The sequence below is a fragment of the Phyllostomus discolor genome, chromosome 11 (assembly GCF_004126475.2).
Source record: "Phyllostomus discolor isolate MPI-MPIP mPhyDis1 chromosome 11, mPhyDis1.pri.v3, whole genome shotgun sequence".
Classification (NCBI taxonomy): domain Eukaryota; kingdom Metazoa; phylum Chordata; class Mammalia; order Chiroptera; family Phyllostomidae; genus Phyllostomus; species Phyllostomus discolor.
The window spans coordinates 52,406,262-52,420,813 of NC_040913.2; the positions used below are offsets into that span (position 1 = coordinate 52,406,262).

The 14,552-nt window shown below is 40.3% G+C and overlaps 1 protein-coding gene across 1 annotated transcript in view; it reads left to right on the plus strand.

The window, feature by feature from the left end:
- FARP1 (FERM, ARH/RhoGEF and pleckstrin domain protein 1) overlaps positions 1–14,552 on the plus strand; it is a 310,831-nt gene that overhangs the window by 224,773 nt on the left and 71,506 nt on the right. The window contains 7 exon segments of the mRNA XM_028526270.2: positions 411–529; positions 532–557; positions 4,682–4,777; positions 6,264–6,427; positions 7,157–7,225; positions 9,336–9,411; positions 10,552–10,798. Coding sequence (XP_028382071.1) covers positions 411–529; positions 532–557; positions 4,682–4,777; positions 6,264–6,427; positions 7,157–7,225; positions 9,336–9,411; positions 10,552–10,798 — 797 coding nt within the window.

Sequence of the window (14,552 nt, forward strand, 5' to 3'; positions counted from 1 at the left end):
TGTTGTTGTTGTTGTTTTAAGGAAGGCATTTGAGTCCTGATAATAATGTGATAATATGACTTGAACTTTGCTTGCAAGTTTAGGTCTATTGTAAGTGACTAAAAACTTGTTTTAACACGATAGTGTTTTGCTTTTTTATGACCTTAAAGGAAGCTCTTTGAGATTCAAAAAAAAACTGGTCAAGTTTGAGATAAACCTTTGGGGTTTTGTGTTACACAAGCAATAGAGCTTTTATTCAAGCTGCCCAACTTGGGCTTATAATGAATGGGGGGGTTAGGTGTTATCTAACCGGGTAGCCCCATTGTTTGTGATGAAATACCTTTTTATTTCCCAAGAGAAGCTTCTTAATCTCACATAGACACAGAGAACTCAAATTTCCTGGCCTTTCTCTTTAATTTTTGTTTTTTCAGTGGACAAACACCAGCAGAATCAGATTTCCAACTCCTGGAGATTGCCCGTAGGCTGGAGATGTATGGGATCCGGTTGCACCCGGCTAAGGACAGAGAAGGTACTAAGATCAACCTGGCTGTTGCAACACAGGAATTCTAGTGTTTCAGGTAAGAGCATTTAGAACACAGCTGAGTTCCCTTGGTGTGTGGGGAGATAAGAATGGGCCCTTCAACTCTGATTCCATGTTGTGCGGTCCTAAGCAAAGGCCTGTAATAGTTATTTTTAGGTGAATAGGGAAAAACTAACCTCATCTCAGAGCTTCTGTTTCTTTCCAGGCACTCAACTTACAGATTCTATCAATCCACCATGATAGAGTTCTTTGCATTTACTCACTTTATAGGATCACAGAAATGCATTTACTCACTTTATAGGATCACAGAAATCTATATCTTTCTGTGGACTTATGCTTAGAACACATATGATAGGATCAAGATTTTAGATTCCAAAACAACCTTTTTTCACTTTTCTTTAAACCTAATTTGGGGTTTACATAAGCCTATTTCTGATTACAGATTTACCTAACTTAAAAAAAACTGTAGTATCCACTTGTAAGATATAGCTCTTTCATAAGTTTATAAGAGCCATGTCTGTACTGCAGTAATTTTGCAGCAAAATGCACACTGCACTTGGATGGATCCTAACTATGTTTTCTTTTATATATGTATATATTTTTATTGATTATGCTATTACACTTGTCCCGTTTTTTTTTCTACCCTTTTATTCCCCTCCACCCTGCACTACTTCTCCCACCAGCATTCCACTCCTTAGATCATGTCCATGGTTTGTATATACAAGTTCTTTGGCTTCTTCTCCATTTCCTATACTTTTCTTAATCTCCCCCTGTCTACTCTGTACCTACAAATTATTCTCTTATTTCCCTATCCCTTTTCCCCATTCTCATCCTTTCTACTCCCCACTGAAAACCTTCCATGTGATCTCCATTTCTGTGATTCTCTTCCCGTTCTAGTTGTTTGCTTAGTTTGTTTTTGTTTTGTTTTTAGGTTCAGTTGTTGATAGTTTGTGAGTTGTTGTCATAAACAACTGTTCATAGTTTTTTATCTTCTTTTTCTTAGATGAGTCCCTTTAACATTTCATATAATAAGGGCTTGGTGATGAATGAACTCCTTGAGACTTGACCTTAACCTGAGCAGCACTTCATCTGTCCCTTCCATTCTAAATGATAGCTTTGCTGATAGAGTCTTCTTGGATATAGGCCCTTTGGAACACTTTGTTCCAGCCCCTTCTTGCCTGTAAGGTTTCTTTTGAGAACCACTGATAGTCTTATGGGAACTCCTTTGTAGGTAACTATCTCTTTTTTCTCTTGCTGCTTTTAACATTCTCACCTAGGCTAATCTTGGGTAATGTAAGTATGATGTGGCTTAGTGTGTGCTTTCTTGGGTCCAACTTATTGAGCTTCTCTGAGGGACTCTCTGAGCTTCCTGGACTTCATGGAAAGTCTATTTTGCCATATTAGGGAAGTTCTCCATTATTTTCTCAAATAACTTTTCCACTTGTTGCTTTTTCCTCTTCTCCTTCTGACACCCCTATGATTCAGATGTTGGAATGTTTAAAGTTGTCCTGGAGGTCCCTAAGCCTCTCCTCATTTTTTTGAATTCTTGTTTCTTTCATTCTGTTATAGTTGAATGTTTATTTCTTCCTTCTGGTAGCAGATTGTTGGTTTGAGTCCCAGTTTCCTTGCCTTCACTGTTGGTTTCCCTATATATTGTCCTTTATTTCACTTTATATAGCCCTCACTTCTTCCTCTTTTTTGCAACCGTACTCAACCATTTCTGTGAGCATTCTGATCACCAGTGTTTTAAAATTCTGCATTTGATAAGCTGGCTGTCTCTTCATCACTTAGTTCTATATTTGGAACTTTGATCTATTCTTTCATTTGTCAAAATTATTTGCCATAATTTTTTGTCTTGGTGCACCTGTTACACTGTAAGGAGGCAGAGCCTTAAGTATTTGCCAGGGCAGGACAGCCCACATCACTGTCTTGTGGTGCTATATGTGGGGGAGGGATCCAAGAGGGAACAATTGAGCTTGCTCGGCCCTCAGCCAGCTCTCAGTCACTTCCCCTGTGACCCACAAGCAAATTAGGTATTTCTGGTGTTTATTCCTGGGTGGGTGGGTTTGTGTACATTCTAAGACCCTGTGGGTCTCTCCAGTGAACTCTCCTGTGAGGCTGGGAGTTTTTCCCACTGCACAACCCCCACAGATTTTTATAGCCAGAGGTTTTGAGGCTTTCTTCTCCCATACTGGAACCCTGGGTTGCGGGGCCTCTTTCCCTCCCCAATTATTACTCCAAGTTTATCCACATGCAAATGTGGGACCGCCCAGTCCATCAGCCAGTATCTTGCCTGTCCCAGTCTGCCAGTCCCTGTCTTGCCACACATCCTCTCCACCCTGGCTTCCCATCTCCACCTCTCCTACCAGTCTGGATGAATGTTTCTTCTTTGAATCCTTGGTTGTCGGACTATTATACAGTTTGTTTTTCTGGCAGTTCTGGTTATTTTTTTGGTTTTAAATTTTTTGTTGTCCTTCTTTTGGTTATGCAAGTGGGCCAAGTTTATCTACATACACTTCCATCTTGGCTGGAAGTCTACCTGTTTTTCTTAAGAACATAAGATTTTCCACATTCTGAAATGTTACTTGACATACAATAAAATGCACATATCTAAAGTGTGCCATTTGATAATTTTTTATATATGTATATCCTGTAAAACATCAATGAATTCAAGATGATGAACATATTCACCAACCCCACCCCCCCCAAATCTTCTCAAGGCTTTTCTTTTAAACAAAAGTCAGCAATCTGTGCTTTGCTTGCAAATGGGTGTAGAGAAAGCATCTGTCTTTCTCATGCAGTAGAGTCAGATTTCACCCAATTTTGAAGTTGTAAGTGTGTGTATGAACTAAAACTTTTAAGAGCTCTGCCTGGTTTAGTTACATTTCCCCCTTCTTATTTTACCAAAATAGCCTATGATTCTGTGCTCGTATATCAGATGTTTATGATGGATGCTAATTATCATAGACCTGTGCCCCAAGAAAAGAGTTTGAGTTGGGTTTCACATGGGATACTAAGAAGTGATGTGTTGAAAATAGTGTGGTATTTGAGGAGGCGACTCCTCCTAATAGGTTTGGACCTGCAAAAATAATGTTTTTCTCTGATGAAAAAACACAACAATAAACTAAGTGAAGTTTTCAATACTACTATTAAATTTCAAAATTAAATCCCTGGAACATTTCTAAAAATCATAGAGGGGGAAAAAGAAGTGCCTCACAATTGAATTAATTTGTTTTGATTATGTTAGGTACAATCTGAATACTGAGAATTGCTCAGTAATTTAATTATGTACAAAAGCGTATCTTGGAATTAATCTTCCTCTCAGTGTATAATTGCTTCATTCTTAACCAACTTAAATGGTCCTGGTATTCAAATGGGCTCAAGAGAAATTCTATTTTCAATTGCTATGATAGGACAAATAGGAGCTGGTGTCTGACAACTCCCTCTTACTTCTCCACTACTTCCCATATGGTTATCAAAGATAAGGATATCCTTTCTGTACAGTGTTCTCTGGCCTAGAAAACACAGGGAAGGCAGGGCCCTCCTTCCCTGGTCCTGATTGTGCTGTTGGAAGGCTAGTGGACATGGGAGCCAGGCCATGTGGACAAGGGGATGATTGCTAACATATAATGTTGCTTCTGTGTTGCTAACCGGTGGTGTTGCAGCTGCTGGTTAACAGACACACGCTCAGGAATCTCATTCTGCCATTCAGTGTGTCATTTTGGCCAAATTAAAATATATCTATGTTACAGATTCCACATCTATAAAATGAAGATAAGAAAGCCATCTCACTGGGTTTTGTGTAAGGTTTGAAAAGATCTGTATAGTCCTTAGGCCAGTGCCTGGCATGCTGTAAGTGATGATTGCTAATTATTGTGGTGGTTGTTACAGTTTTTATTTTTATTTCTCTTTCTCTTTATCATTCCCTTGGCTAATCTTTTTCTTCCCTGGAGGCAAACTTAGTTGGAATGCCAAATCATGTAATCAGTGAGCAATAATGATCCAGGAATCAGCATTACTCCCACAGCTTCAGATCCAATGAATTTTTACAGAGCCATAGGACATCAGTCCTCCTTGCTGTCCCCCATAAGCAGCGCACACCAACTCCCATGTTGCTTATTGTGCATTTCCTGGCTCACTGGCTGATACCTTTCTTCTTAGGGTTTCACGAAGATCAATGCCTTCAACTGGGCAAAGGTGCGGAAGCTGAGCTTCAAGAGGAAGCGCTTTCTCATCAAGCTCCGTCCAGATACAAATGTAAGTGGCTCCCAGAAAAGGGGGACACCTGCCGAGCCTTCCATGTGAGCCATTGGGATGGAGTGGGCCAAGCTAGGGCATAGGCTGAAACTGGCCAGCAGCCATTCAGGTGTCTGAGTGTCTTACAGAGAGATGTTTCTAAATGCTTGGTGTTGCCACAGTTGTCACTCTCAGTAGAAAGAAGGTAGTGGGTAAGTAGCACAGATGTGTGTCTGGGGATAGGGTCACTGCCTGTGCAGACACCAGCAGTTTTAACCTTATCCCCAATAAACAACCTGAGCTCTGCAATTGCTTGTGTCTCCAGCCTCTGGGTCACCTTGAGACCCTATTCAGCATTCTGCCATATTTCAGGCATATCCCTGCCCACACAGCAGCAGTCCCAAACTCTTGACTGCCTGCTGTTATCCCAGACCTCTGACAGTGCATTGTCATAAGCTAGCCAGGTCCACTTCCCCCAGAAACCCTATAGATGTTGCTTATACTAGGACTAGGTCAGAGAAGAAAGAACAACATCTTTTTTCTGCCAGAAATAGCAGTGGAGGAGATGGATAATATATCACTAATGTCTCTAGCCAGTACTTGGGAGTGGTTTTTCTCATGGGAAAAAAGATTATAAATGTAAGTCTAGGCTTACAGTTTAGCTATAGTATGGTTTAAGTAGGCTTTTATGGCTTGACCTCAAAAGCAGGCACCCATTATTAGTTGTTTTCCATGGGAAAATGCATTTTGTGTTCCAAAAGGCTGGTTTACACATGAAAAATTACAGCACAACTTCTTTTTAAGTTGACACTCCACTGCCCAGAGCTGTGGGATCCACCAAATAGTTGGAACTGCTAGGAATGTTAAAGACTGTGGTAATTTTTATTTCTATAATATGGCTCCATAAATTAGGGACATTCCATCTGGGAATAGAAAATTTCTGTGTCCTCTTTCCAAAATCAAAGGACATGAGTCTTTCAGTCTTGACTGATACATTTGTGCTCCAGAAAGAAAAATGTTTTCCTTGTATGGTCCCTGGGGCCACCTGGGGTCTTGAGCCATATACTTTTTGATAGAGAATAGCCTTATAGAGAACATTTAAAGTTGGCCTGAACCATAAGGGAGAAAACAGAAAGAAAAATTGTGTTTCAGTTATTTTAAGGGTGCAAGAAAGGAATTTCTGTGCTGGGATATTTTTTAAGGAAATGTAAACCAAGTAAATGCAATTTATTTATGAATTTTGTCAAAAGAAATATGATTTTTGCTGAGTACCCCTTGTTTCTGTTAGTTCCTCTAAGGAATTCTGTGGGGAATAAAATGTTTGAATGATAACTATAATTTGTCATTAGGAACAACAATGTTTTACTAAATACATGAATTTATGGTCATGCTATAATAAAATACACAATTGAAATTTAATTGGACAGATTTTTTTCTGTCTCTTTTTTTAGTTTTTCCGTGTCCATGGGTAATGGATAAAAGCCAAAATGGCATTTTCTCTTTTTAGAGCTCATACCAGGATACTTTGGAATTCCTAATGGCCAGTCGGGACTTTTGTAAATCCTTCTGGAAAATCTGTGTTGAACATCATGCCTTTTTTAGACTTTTTGAAGAACCCAAACCAAAGCCAAAGCCTGTTCTCTTTAGTCGAGGATCATCATTTCGGTTCAGGTAAGTATTCTACTTCACACCTTTCTGTTTGTCTTCCCCTGAGACTTTCCTTGTGCTATATTACCTATTGCAGCTGCTGTGGTATACAGCAAGGAGGTAAGGTCAGAGCCAGTCTCCAGTTTGCTAATGGGGTTTTGCTTGGTAATCCCAGCAGGCTCCTTGGCAGACCCTTGCTGCATTCTGTCTGAATGTCAGTGAGACACAGGACCATCTACCTCGCCACAGTAAACTCTTAATGGAACTCTCTAATTCAGAAAGAATTTCCTTTCTCTATAAAAGCAAAAGTGTTTATTAACATTTGGTGTAGCTTCATAAAATACTATGTAGACTTGCCTATCATTAGGTCACTTTCTCACTCATTCTTTCAACACTTTGAATGTCTACTGTATGTCAAATACTCTTCTAGCCATTGGGGACATATGGTGAAAACAAAATTATCCCTGCCCTCTCAAAGCATATACACTCAGAATGTTTGCATAATAACCAATCACAGAATTAAGTGGTTTAGTTAATTGAACATTTTCTTTTATTTTTAAGGAAATTATCAAGAGGTAGACTAGATGTGAAAACATGGTTTTTCTTAGTCTGCTTATACTGCTGGCTAACCGAGAAAACCCACATATCTCCTCGTCACGGAAGGGAAGTAAAGATAGTAGAGTGTTGTGTTGTGTGTTTAAATGAGAATGCCTTGGTGTCTTCTTCCCTTTCCTCTCGCGGTCTTCATTTTAGTGGTCGGACTCAGAAGCAGGTTCTCGACTATGTTAAAGAAGGAGGACATAAGAAAGTGCAGTTTGAAAGGTAAGAGGAACTTCCATGCTACTTCTGATATGGGAGGAGTCAAGCCATTCTCTCCAGGTAACAGTGCAATTGCTGTGAGATAGTGCTCACCCAGGCTTTGTGAGTTAGAGAATCCCTGCATCATAGTCACCTTGGCCAGTTCAGACAGTTTAGTGTTAGACAGAAACATTGTAGAGCACAGAGGCATTTACTCAGGGTAAGAAGAGGTAAGGAGAATGAACTGAGAGAAACAAGTGAGGAAGAAGAAAAAGACAGTAGAAGGCAGGGAGGGAAAAGGAACAGGAGATTACAGTGGAGATACAGTGCTGTAAAACTTACTCATTGGTTAGTCCTTAAATATTTGGGGGTTTGTATTGAATGCATTTTTATAAACTTTTCAATTAAATAACGTTTGGAGAAGAAACTGGATTTATTACTGCTGTTGTTAGCAAATGGTTATTGCTCATATGATGTACTGGGCAGTATTCCAAGCTCTTTACCATGTTAACTCATAGTCTCCATACCAACACTGTGAGGCCCATGCTATCTTATTCCATTTTTAAAGATGTAGACACTACAGCTCAAAGAGGATGAATAACCAGCCCAGGTCTCTGAGCTGGTGAGCAGCCTCTGGAGGCTGGCTCTGGAGCCCACTGCCCTTAAGCCTTGCCCTGCCTCCCAGAGAGGGAGAAGCAGAGAACCCAGAGGGTCTAAGATCCAAGGGTAAAGGGGTGAGTGATGGTGCTCCAAGGACTGTTTAGTGCATGTGTTTTTAAATCTTTTTCTTTTTTCATTTTAATACACTTAAAAATTACAATAAGGTACATAGAATATAGCAAACACCCATATACTTACTACTTAGAATTAACATTTTAACATGTGTTTCTGGAGTTCTTTTTCTTCTTCTCCTATCTGTAGCTATTGTTAGTGATGTGGCCTTCTTACCAGCAGTCTTCATATTTCCCTTCTCCCCTCCCCAGAGGTAACAGCTGGCTAATTCATTTTACTCTGTTACACATCTTCATGCACCCAAAAAGACTATGTAGAATATGTGCTTTTTTATTTGTATGTGATATCACACTATCTATAATTCTGCATCTTGCTTTTGAAATCCTTCCCTGATTTTGAGATCTATTTCAAGTGTTTTATGGTATCTGAGAGTATTACATTATATTTATTTGATTCTCTATCGGTAAGCATCTGGTTGTTTGGTATTTTGCTTTTGCTGCAACAAACCTGCTGCTTGTGACCATCCTTGTGCATTTCTCCTGATGCAGGCCTGGGGTCATTTCTCCCTCCATGTACCCAGAAATATAATGTTCAGAAGGCTATCAGAAGGTTATTTGCATGCTTACCTTGATACAATAAGCCACATAATTTCCTTGGATAATCCACAATTAATCTTTTGAAGATCATAGAAGTAGTCCAGTTTGTTCTCTGATTCAGACAGTGGATGTTGCAGAGCTTTTGAGTATTAACTTGGAGTATTTTGAAGAAAAGTTGGCTGTACATTGGAATTTAATATTTACACAGTTTCACTCCATTTGCATACCTGAGGAGTTTCTAATGCTTGTTCACTGGAGAGGAGAGACACAGACTAAGGAAGGGGAATTATAAAAGAGGTGCTAGTGGCATTAAAGCCAGTTTCGTCTACTGTTGAGTCTATACATTCATTCACAGGGCAGGTCTTCTCCTCTGAACTTAATACTATGAAAGAATTAACTGATGAGTAGTTAACGCCTCTGTTATAGAACTGATCTAGAAAATCATTACCCCAAAAGCACGAATTGATTTCATTAGACCATAGCTAGTAATTCAGAGCATATGTGGGCCCCCGAACTTCTTCCTCCCAGTGACTTTCCCTATAACTAGACGGTGCTCCATTGCTGGGCTCCTAACCGGCTATGCCCCTCAAATGAGAACGGGATTGCTGAGAACTTTTTCAAGGTTTAAGTAATCCTGGAACCTGCAAGAATTGTGGAAAAGGTGACTGGGTCTGTTTTTAGGGAGCATTTATACAAACTATTTTGGGTACCTTCATTTTTTAGGAAGTGTCTAATGCTATTATTTTTCATTAAGAAAAATAAATACAACTCACCTAACTTTAGCTGTGTTATCTGTTTTCCCCAAGGAAACACAGCAAGATTCATTCTGTCCGAAGCCTTGCAGTGCAGCCTACAGAGCCGAATTCAGAAGTGCCAAAACAAGTCAGTACTAGTGATACACTGCTATAGCTCTGTTTTTCACCTGACTTCCTCTGCCGAATTCTGTATTTCGTAGCATGCTTTCAAATTTTCCACTTTACTGTTGGGGGTGTTTGGCAGAGGAGAGTCCAGTTTCGCACCCTGACTTTGAGCAGATACATGCTCTTTGCATTGCACACCCCCATCCTGGGCTCAATGGCCCTGAAGTGTGTCCTTTTCAGCTGGCTTCCTATCTTCCCTCCCATGCTCTTGCCATGGAGAAGTTTGCTCTATTGGCCTTTATTCAGCTGAGGGGTGGAACCTTCCATGAAAGCCAGGATGGGAGAGCGCATCCTCCAGTGAATGCATACACTTCTATGAAGAGATCAGGGCCTGCTTTGCAATTGATGGGTGTAGCTCCCCTTTGGTGCCAAGGTTAGAACCTTTCTCTGGCAGTGAACTGGATGGTGAGCTCCCAGGGCTTGTGTTACAGGGCAATGACCATAGTTGGCAACAAGAGACATTATCACTCTTGCCCCTCAGGGTGGCAAAAGATCATTTTCCCTAGAGTTGGTCTCTGGATGAGTTTTCAGGGTTTTCTCCACAAGAGAATAAGAACATTGTTGAGAAAGGACATAAAGGAGATTTCACTGTGTGAATCCAAAAAGACCCCCTAATTTGTTCATTCTAGTCTTAGAAGTATAAACAAAGAAGTTTTTTTGTCCTTTGTCTGAAATACTTGTCAACTTGTCTTCTGGGGTCCATTAAGTGTTATCTTCTGCCCCTGTTCACGCTTCCTCAGGAAGCCTGTGGCCTAGAGAGACTCATTCCAAAGACACTTTGGAAACCCAATATGAGACTATGGGTCCTGGAAAGCAGAGACACTGCTTAACGTGTGTTGCTGGGGACCCTGCATTGTCAGTTTCCATACCCTGAAAGAGCTTTCTGGATACTAACCAAACACACTCAGGAGTGCTGCTTCTTGTTAGACTGCTCTGTCCTAATACCGTGGAGGCAGCCTTTATTTGGTGATACAGATGCTCAAAGCTTAAAGAGGAGTTAATAAACTAGACTCTGATGTCTTTTTTTTCCCCCAACTCTGGTGTAACAATCTGCCTTTTCTCTCCCATTCCTTCATCTTTTTCTTGCTCCCACCCAACCCAGGCTCAGCAGAGAGCCAGCCTTACACTTGGAGAAGGTGCTGAATCCTCAGGTGGCCAGAGCTGCCAGCAAAGAAAGGAACTGGAAGTTTCTACCACTGAGTATGGGTCATGCCAAAGCCCTGCTCTGCAGAAGAGCCCAGTGGGTAACAAGAAGGCTGATGGAGGCATGAAGGCAACAACAGAGGAAGAGGAGGAGGTCGTTAAGGATAGGACCCAGCAGAATAAACCTCAGCCCCAGCAGCCAACAGGTCCAGCATCCAGGGCTGCTAGAGGCAGCAGCACTTCTATTCCTTTCATTGACTGCAGTGATGTAGATAGTGAATACGATCTTCTCAGGGAACAAACATCCCAGTCACAGTCCCAAACAAATGACAATTATGAGGGTGATTTGACCAGTGGTGTTTATCTGCTCTCCAGGGATGAGAGGCGAATAGAAGCTAGGCACAGGGCATACCCCCACTCTGTGAAGTCGTCCCGGCCTCCTTCCAGAGAATTGCTTGATGATGATTCAGCAGACATCACCTTTGATATGAGTGGGAGCCCCAGACTCGCAAGACATAGCTCTCTGATAGATGAGATGTTCAGGGGCTCAGACTGTCACAGTCCCCTGGCCACAGCATTGTCTCCCAGCAGCAGAAGTTCAAGTCCAAATATCAGTTGGGACAGGATTGGGTCTCAAGGCTATGTTTCCAAAAACCAACATGACCTTACAGAGAGAAGGATAGGAGAAGATACTCTCCACAGTCAGGGTCCTCATTATGAAAACTGTTCCCCCATCTTACAAAGGCCATACTTACAAAATCTTCCCAGTAGGTACAATAAGTCAGAGACAGATCCCCTCATCCTTAGCCAGGTAGCATCAATCCCAGAGGCAATGGATAGGCTTGATGGCCATGAAGAAAGAGAATTGGCCAGTCTGGCTGGTTTAGAAAGTAGAATGCTGGTTAATGGGACACCTCTCCTGGGTCCCACCTCAAAGGTCCTCATCATGCAGACAGGGCGTGCCTGTGGCATGGCAGACCAGCTGGCACCCCTGCAAATGACGGAGGGCTCCACCAGCAGTGGGACTGAATCTAGTGATTCAGACTCTGAAATGGTAAACCCTTCAAGCCATCCCCTCATTTTTGGTAATGCAGCAGTGCTGAGTCCCTCTTCCATGCTGAGAAGTAGTAAGTCCTTGGGTAGCCTGCATTTGAGTGAGGAGGAAGAGGAAGATGAATGAGGAAACTAGAAGGCACGTATTCAAGAGTCAGGAACCCGGAGTCATGAAGCCAGGGCTTCAGTGAAGAATACCTATTCTAATGACTTGTTAATTTTTAATAAACATTTGTTAGAGGAAGTTTTGGATAGGCACTTGTTTGGGTAGGGCATGCCTGACTTCTAAAATCTTTCAGAAAAACAAAACTTCACATTGTGGCTTGCATTCCAAAAAACATTGTCAAGATAAATAGTAAGTCATAATGACAAGTTATCAGGAGCTTGTTGATCTTTCTAGTTGAAATCCTTCGCTGGGAATTTGATCATGCCTATAGTGTGTTGTATTTATGTGGAAATTTTCTGTGTATGTTTAATTTTGTGTGCACATCACCCTCCTATTTTTGAAATGTTTTGACTGAAGTGTCATTGAGATCCAGAAAGGCGTTGATTTTACTTTTCCCCCCTTCTTTAAAATGAGGGCTGCTTTTCTGTGCCTCATAAAGTGAGCAATTAACAAAATTCAAGGCCAAATGTAAGTTGATTGCTAGTTTAGATTGTGTTGGTGAAATCTTAGTCAAGTGTAATGAATACTTTAATCAGAAGAATTTGGAGTTATTTCATATTTCCTGACTTCAAATAAAATGATATAAAGGTTGTCAAATATTCATGAACTATAATTTACATGGAAATGCTGATTTGGTTTGGATTTGCATTGCTGGATCAAGTTGTTCTTTTTTAAGAAGCTATAACTCTGGCTGTCAGAATCCCTTGGTGAATCAGAAATGCTGTTTGGTGATGATGCAGGAGAAAGTAAGTCCTTGAAGTAGGTACTTGTCACCAGCAGGTTAACAGACAAAATGTCTGCCTCTCAGTTGTGCAAAGTACAGAGAAGGATCATTTCTGGGTGTCTTTTCTTGGGAAGTGACTTTCGATGTTTCTCTGTTCAGGGAGAAAGAAAGTGTGAGTAGTGAGGAGTCTGATTTCTTTTTAAATCTTGCCCACCTGTGCCAGTGCCTTTTACCCAGCATTTCTGTATTTTAGATAGAAGAGAATCTGGTTTTAACTTTAATTATTTCTCAGCCTTAGCATCATATTTTAAAATTGGTAATGCCTGGACCTTGACCCTAGAAATTTTGATCTAATTAGTCTTGGGTACCACTTGGGCCTCCAGATGGTTCTGCTAGGTAGCTAAGGGTCACTTCTCAGCCAGACACAATTGCCTTCTAGAACCAGTGAAATATATTTAAAACATTAGCTGAATTTTTGGTGTGTTTGCAGAGTAAGAAAAGCATCACAAATGATTTTTTTTTCGTGCTTGTTATTTGGTACTTTTCAGTCTTTGCTACTTTTATATAAAGATGAATTGTAGAATCAAATATTTACATCCTAAGTAACTAGAAAATTATTGAAAGAGTTATAGGAAAGATACATCCCTGGTGAGCTACCACACCAGTGGCCTTACTAAACTCATCACATGACTCTCACAGAGGAAGAGCTGAACTTGTTTGGGAAACTGAGTAAAATTTGTCAGCAGCATATCATGAATAGCAGTATTGACTGACCTTGTGGTTCACAAGTGATTACTGGTCCATATGCATGTCAAGAAGTTGGTTTTAATGATTCTGAGAACTTAATCCATTTTTAAACAGATTTTTGTTTTATCTTCTTAATCATTTGATTCAGTGCATGATTCATGAATCAAACTGATAGTTTGAAAGGTGCTCCTTAAAGTAATTTTTATATGTCTTGCTTTAGATTTATATATGTAACAGAGTCACAGAATTTTAAAACTAGAAGGGACCTTAGAGATCACCTTCATTTTCTGGATGAGAAACCTTGTTCAGATGAAGTTAAGAGATATCACCTAGTCACACAGCTGGTGTGACAAAGCTCAAACTAGACCCTGTCTCTAGACTTCAGCTTTTCACTTTTTGTGACATCTTGATGCAATAGGATTTTTCTGAGTCAGTGTTTTAATTTTTGAAAATCTTGTATGGATTAATAATTAAAATAATGTGCAGACCAGTAATCATGTAGATTTAAGTAATTATAGTTTATACTAGGTAGGAAGAACTATTGCTTTTTATATCTTGAGGGTTTTGCAGTTATAACGTGTTTCTACATATTCTGTTTTGGACTTAGAAAAAGATATCAGCTTACTATATAAAAATCTAGTTAAATGTGAGTTAAGCAGACTCATATTTGCAACCCTGTGGTTTATTTGTGAAAGTGATTTGTGCAAATGAGTTTTCTTTTTACATCTAATTATAAAGTAGCCTGATAATGAAATGTAAATGAGTGATAGGTATTAACTTACCCAGCATGTGATGCAAATCGTCAAATATAAACCTCCAAAGCCAAACAGGCTCCACTAATTTGTTTTGCTTTTTCTTAAAGAAGTGATTTTATCTGAAGTGTTTTAAAAGCAGCCGATCAATGGTGGAGTACTCGGTTCTATACTGAATAGATTTCCCACTTTCAGGGTTGCTTATAGTTTTTCATTTTGGTTTGGTACCAGCCAGGCAACTCAATTTTTGCCTCTTGACCAATATTTATGAAAAGAACAATCCCAGTGCGATTAACAGTGCTTAAAAGGAAAAGGGTGTAGCTTGTTCAAAAGCCACATACCCTTAAGTGCTGAGAATATTCACTAATTGCCTCTGGAGGAGCTTGCCCTGCACTAATAGATTCGAAGCCTTGGTGGGAGAGTAAACGTAAGCATTCTCTGAGCCTAGTTGAGCCAGTTTGCTGAGGTGATATTGTCTTTCTCTGTGTGTAGATCAAGGAAAGCCAACAGACTCTAGC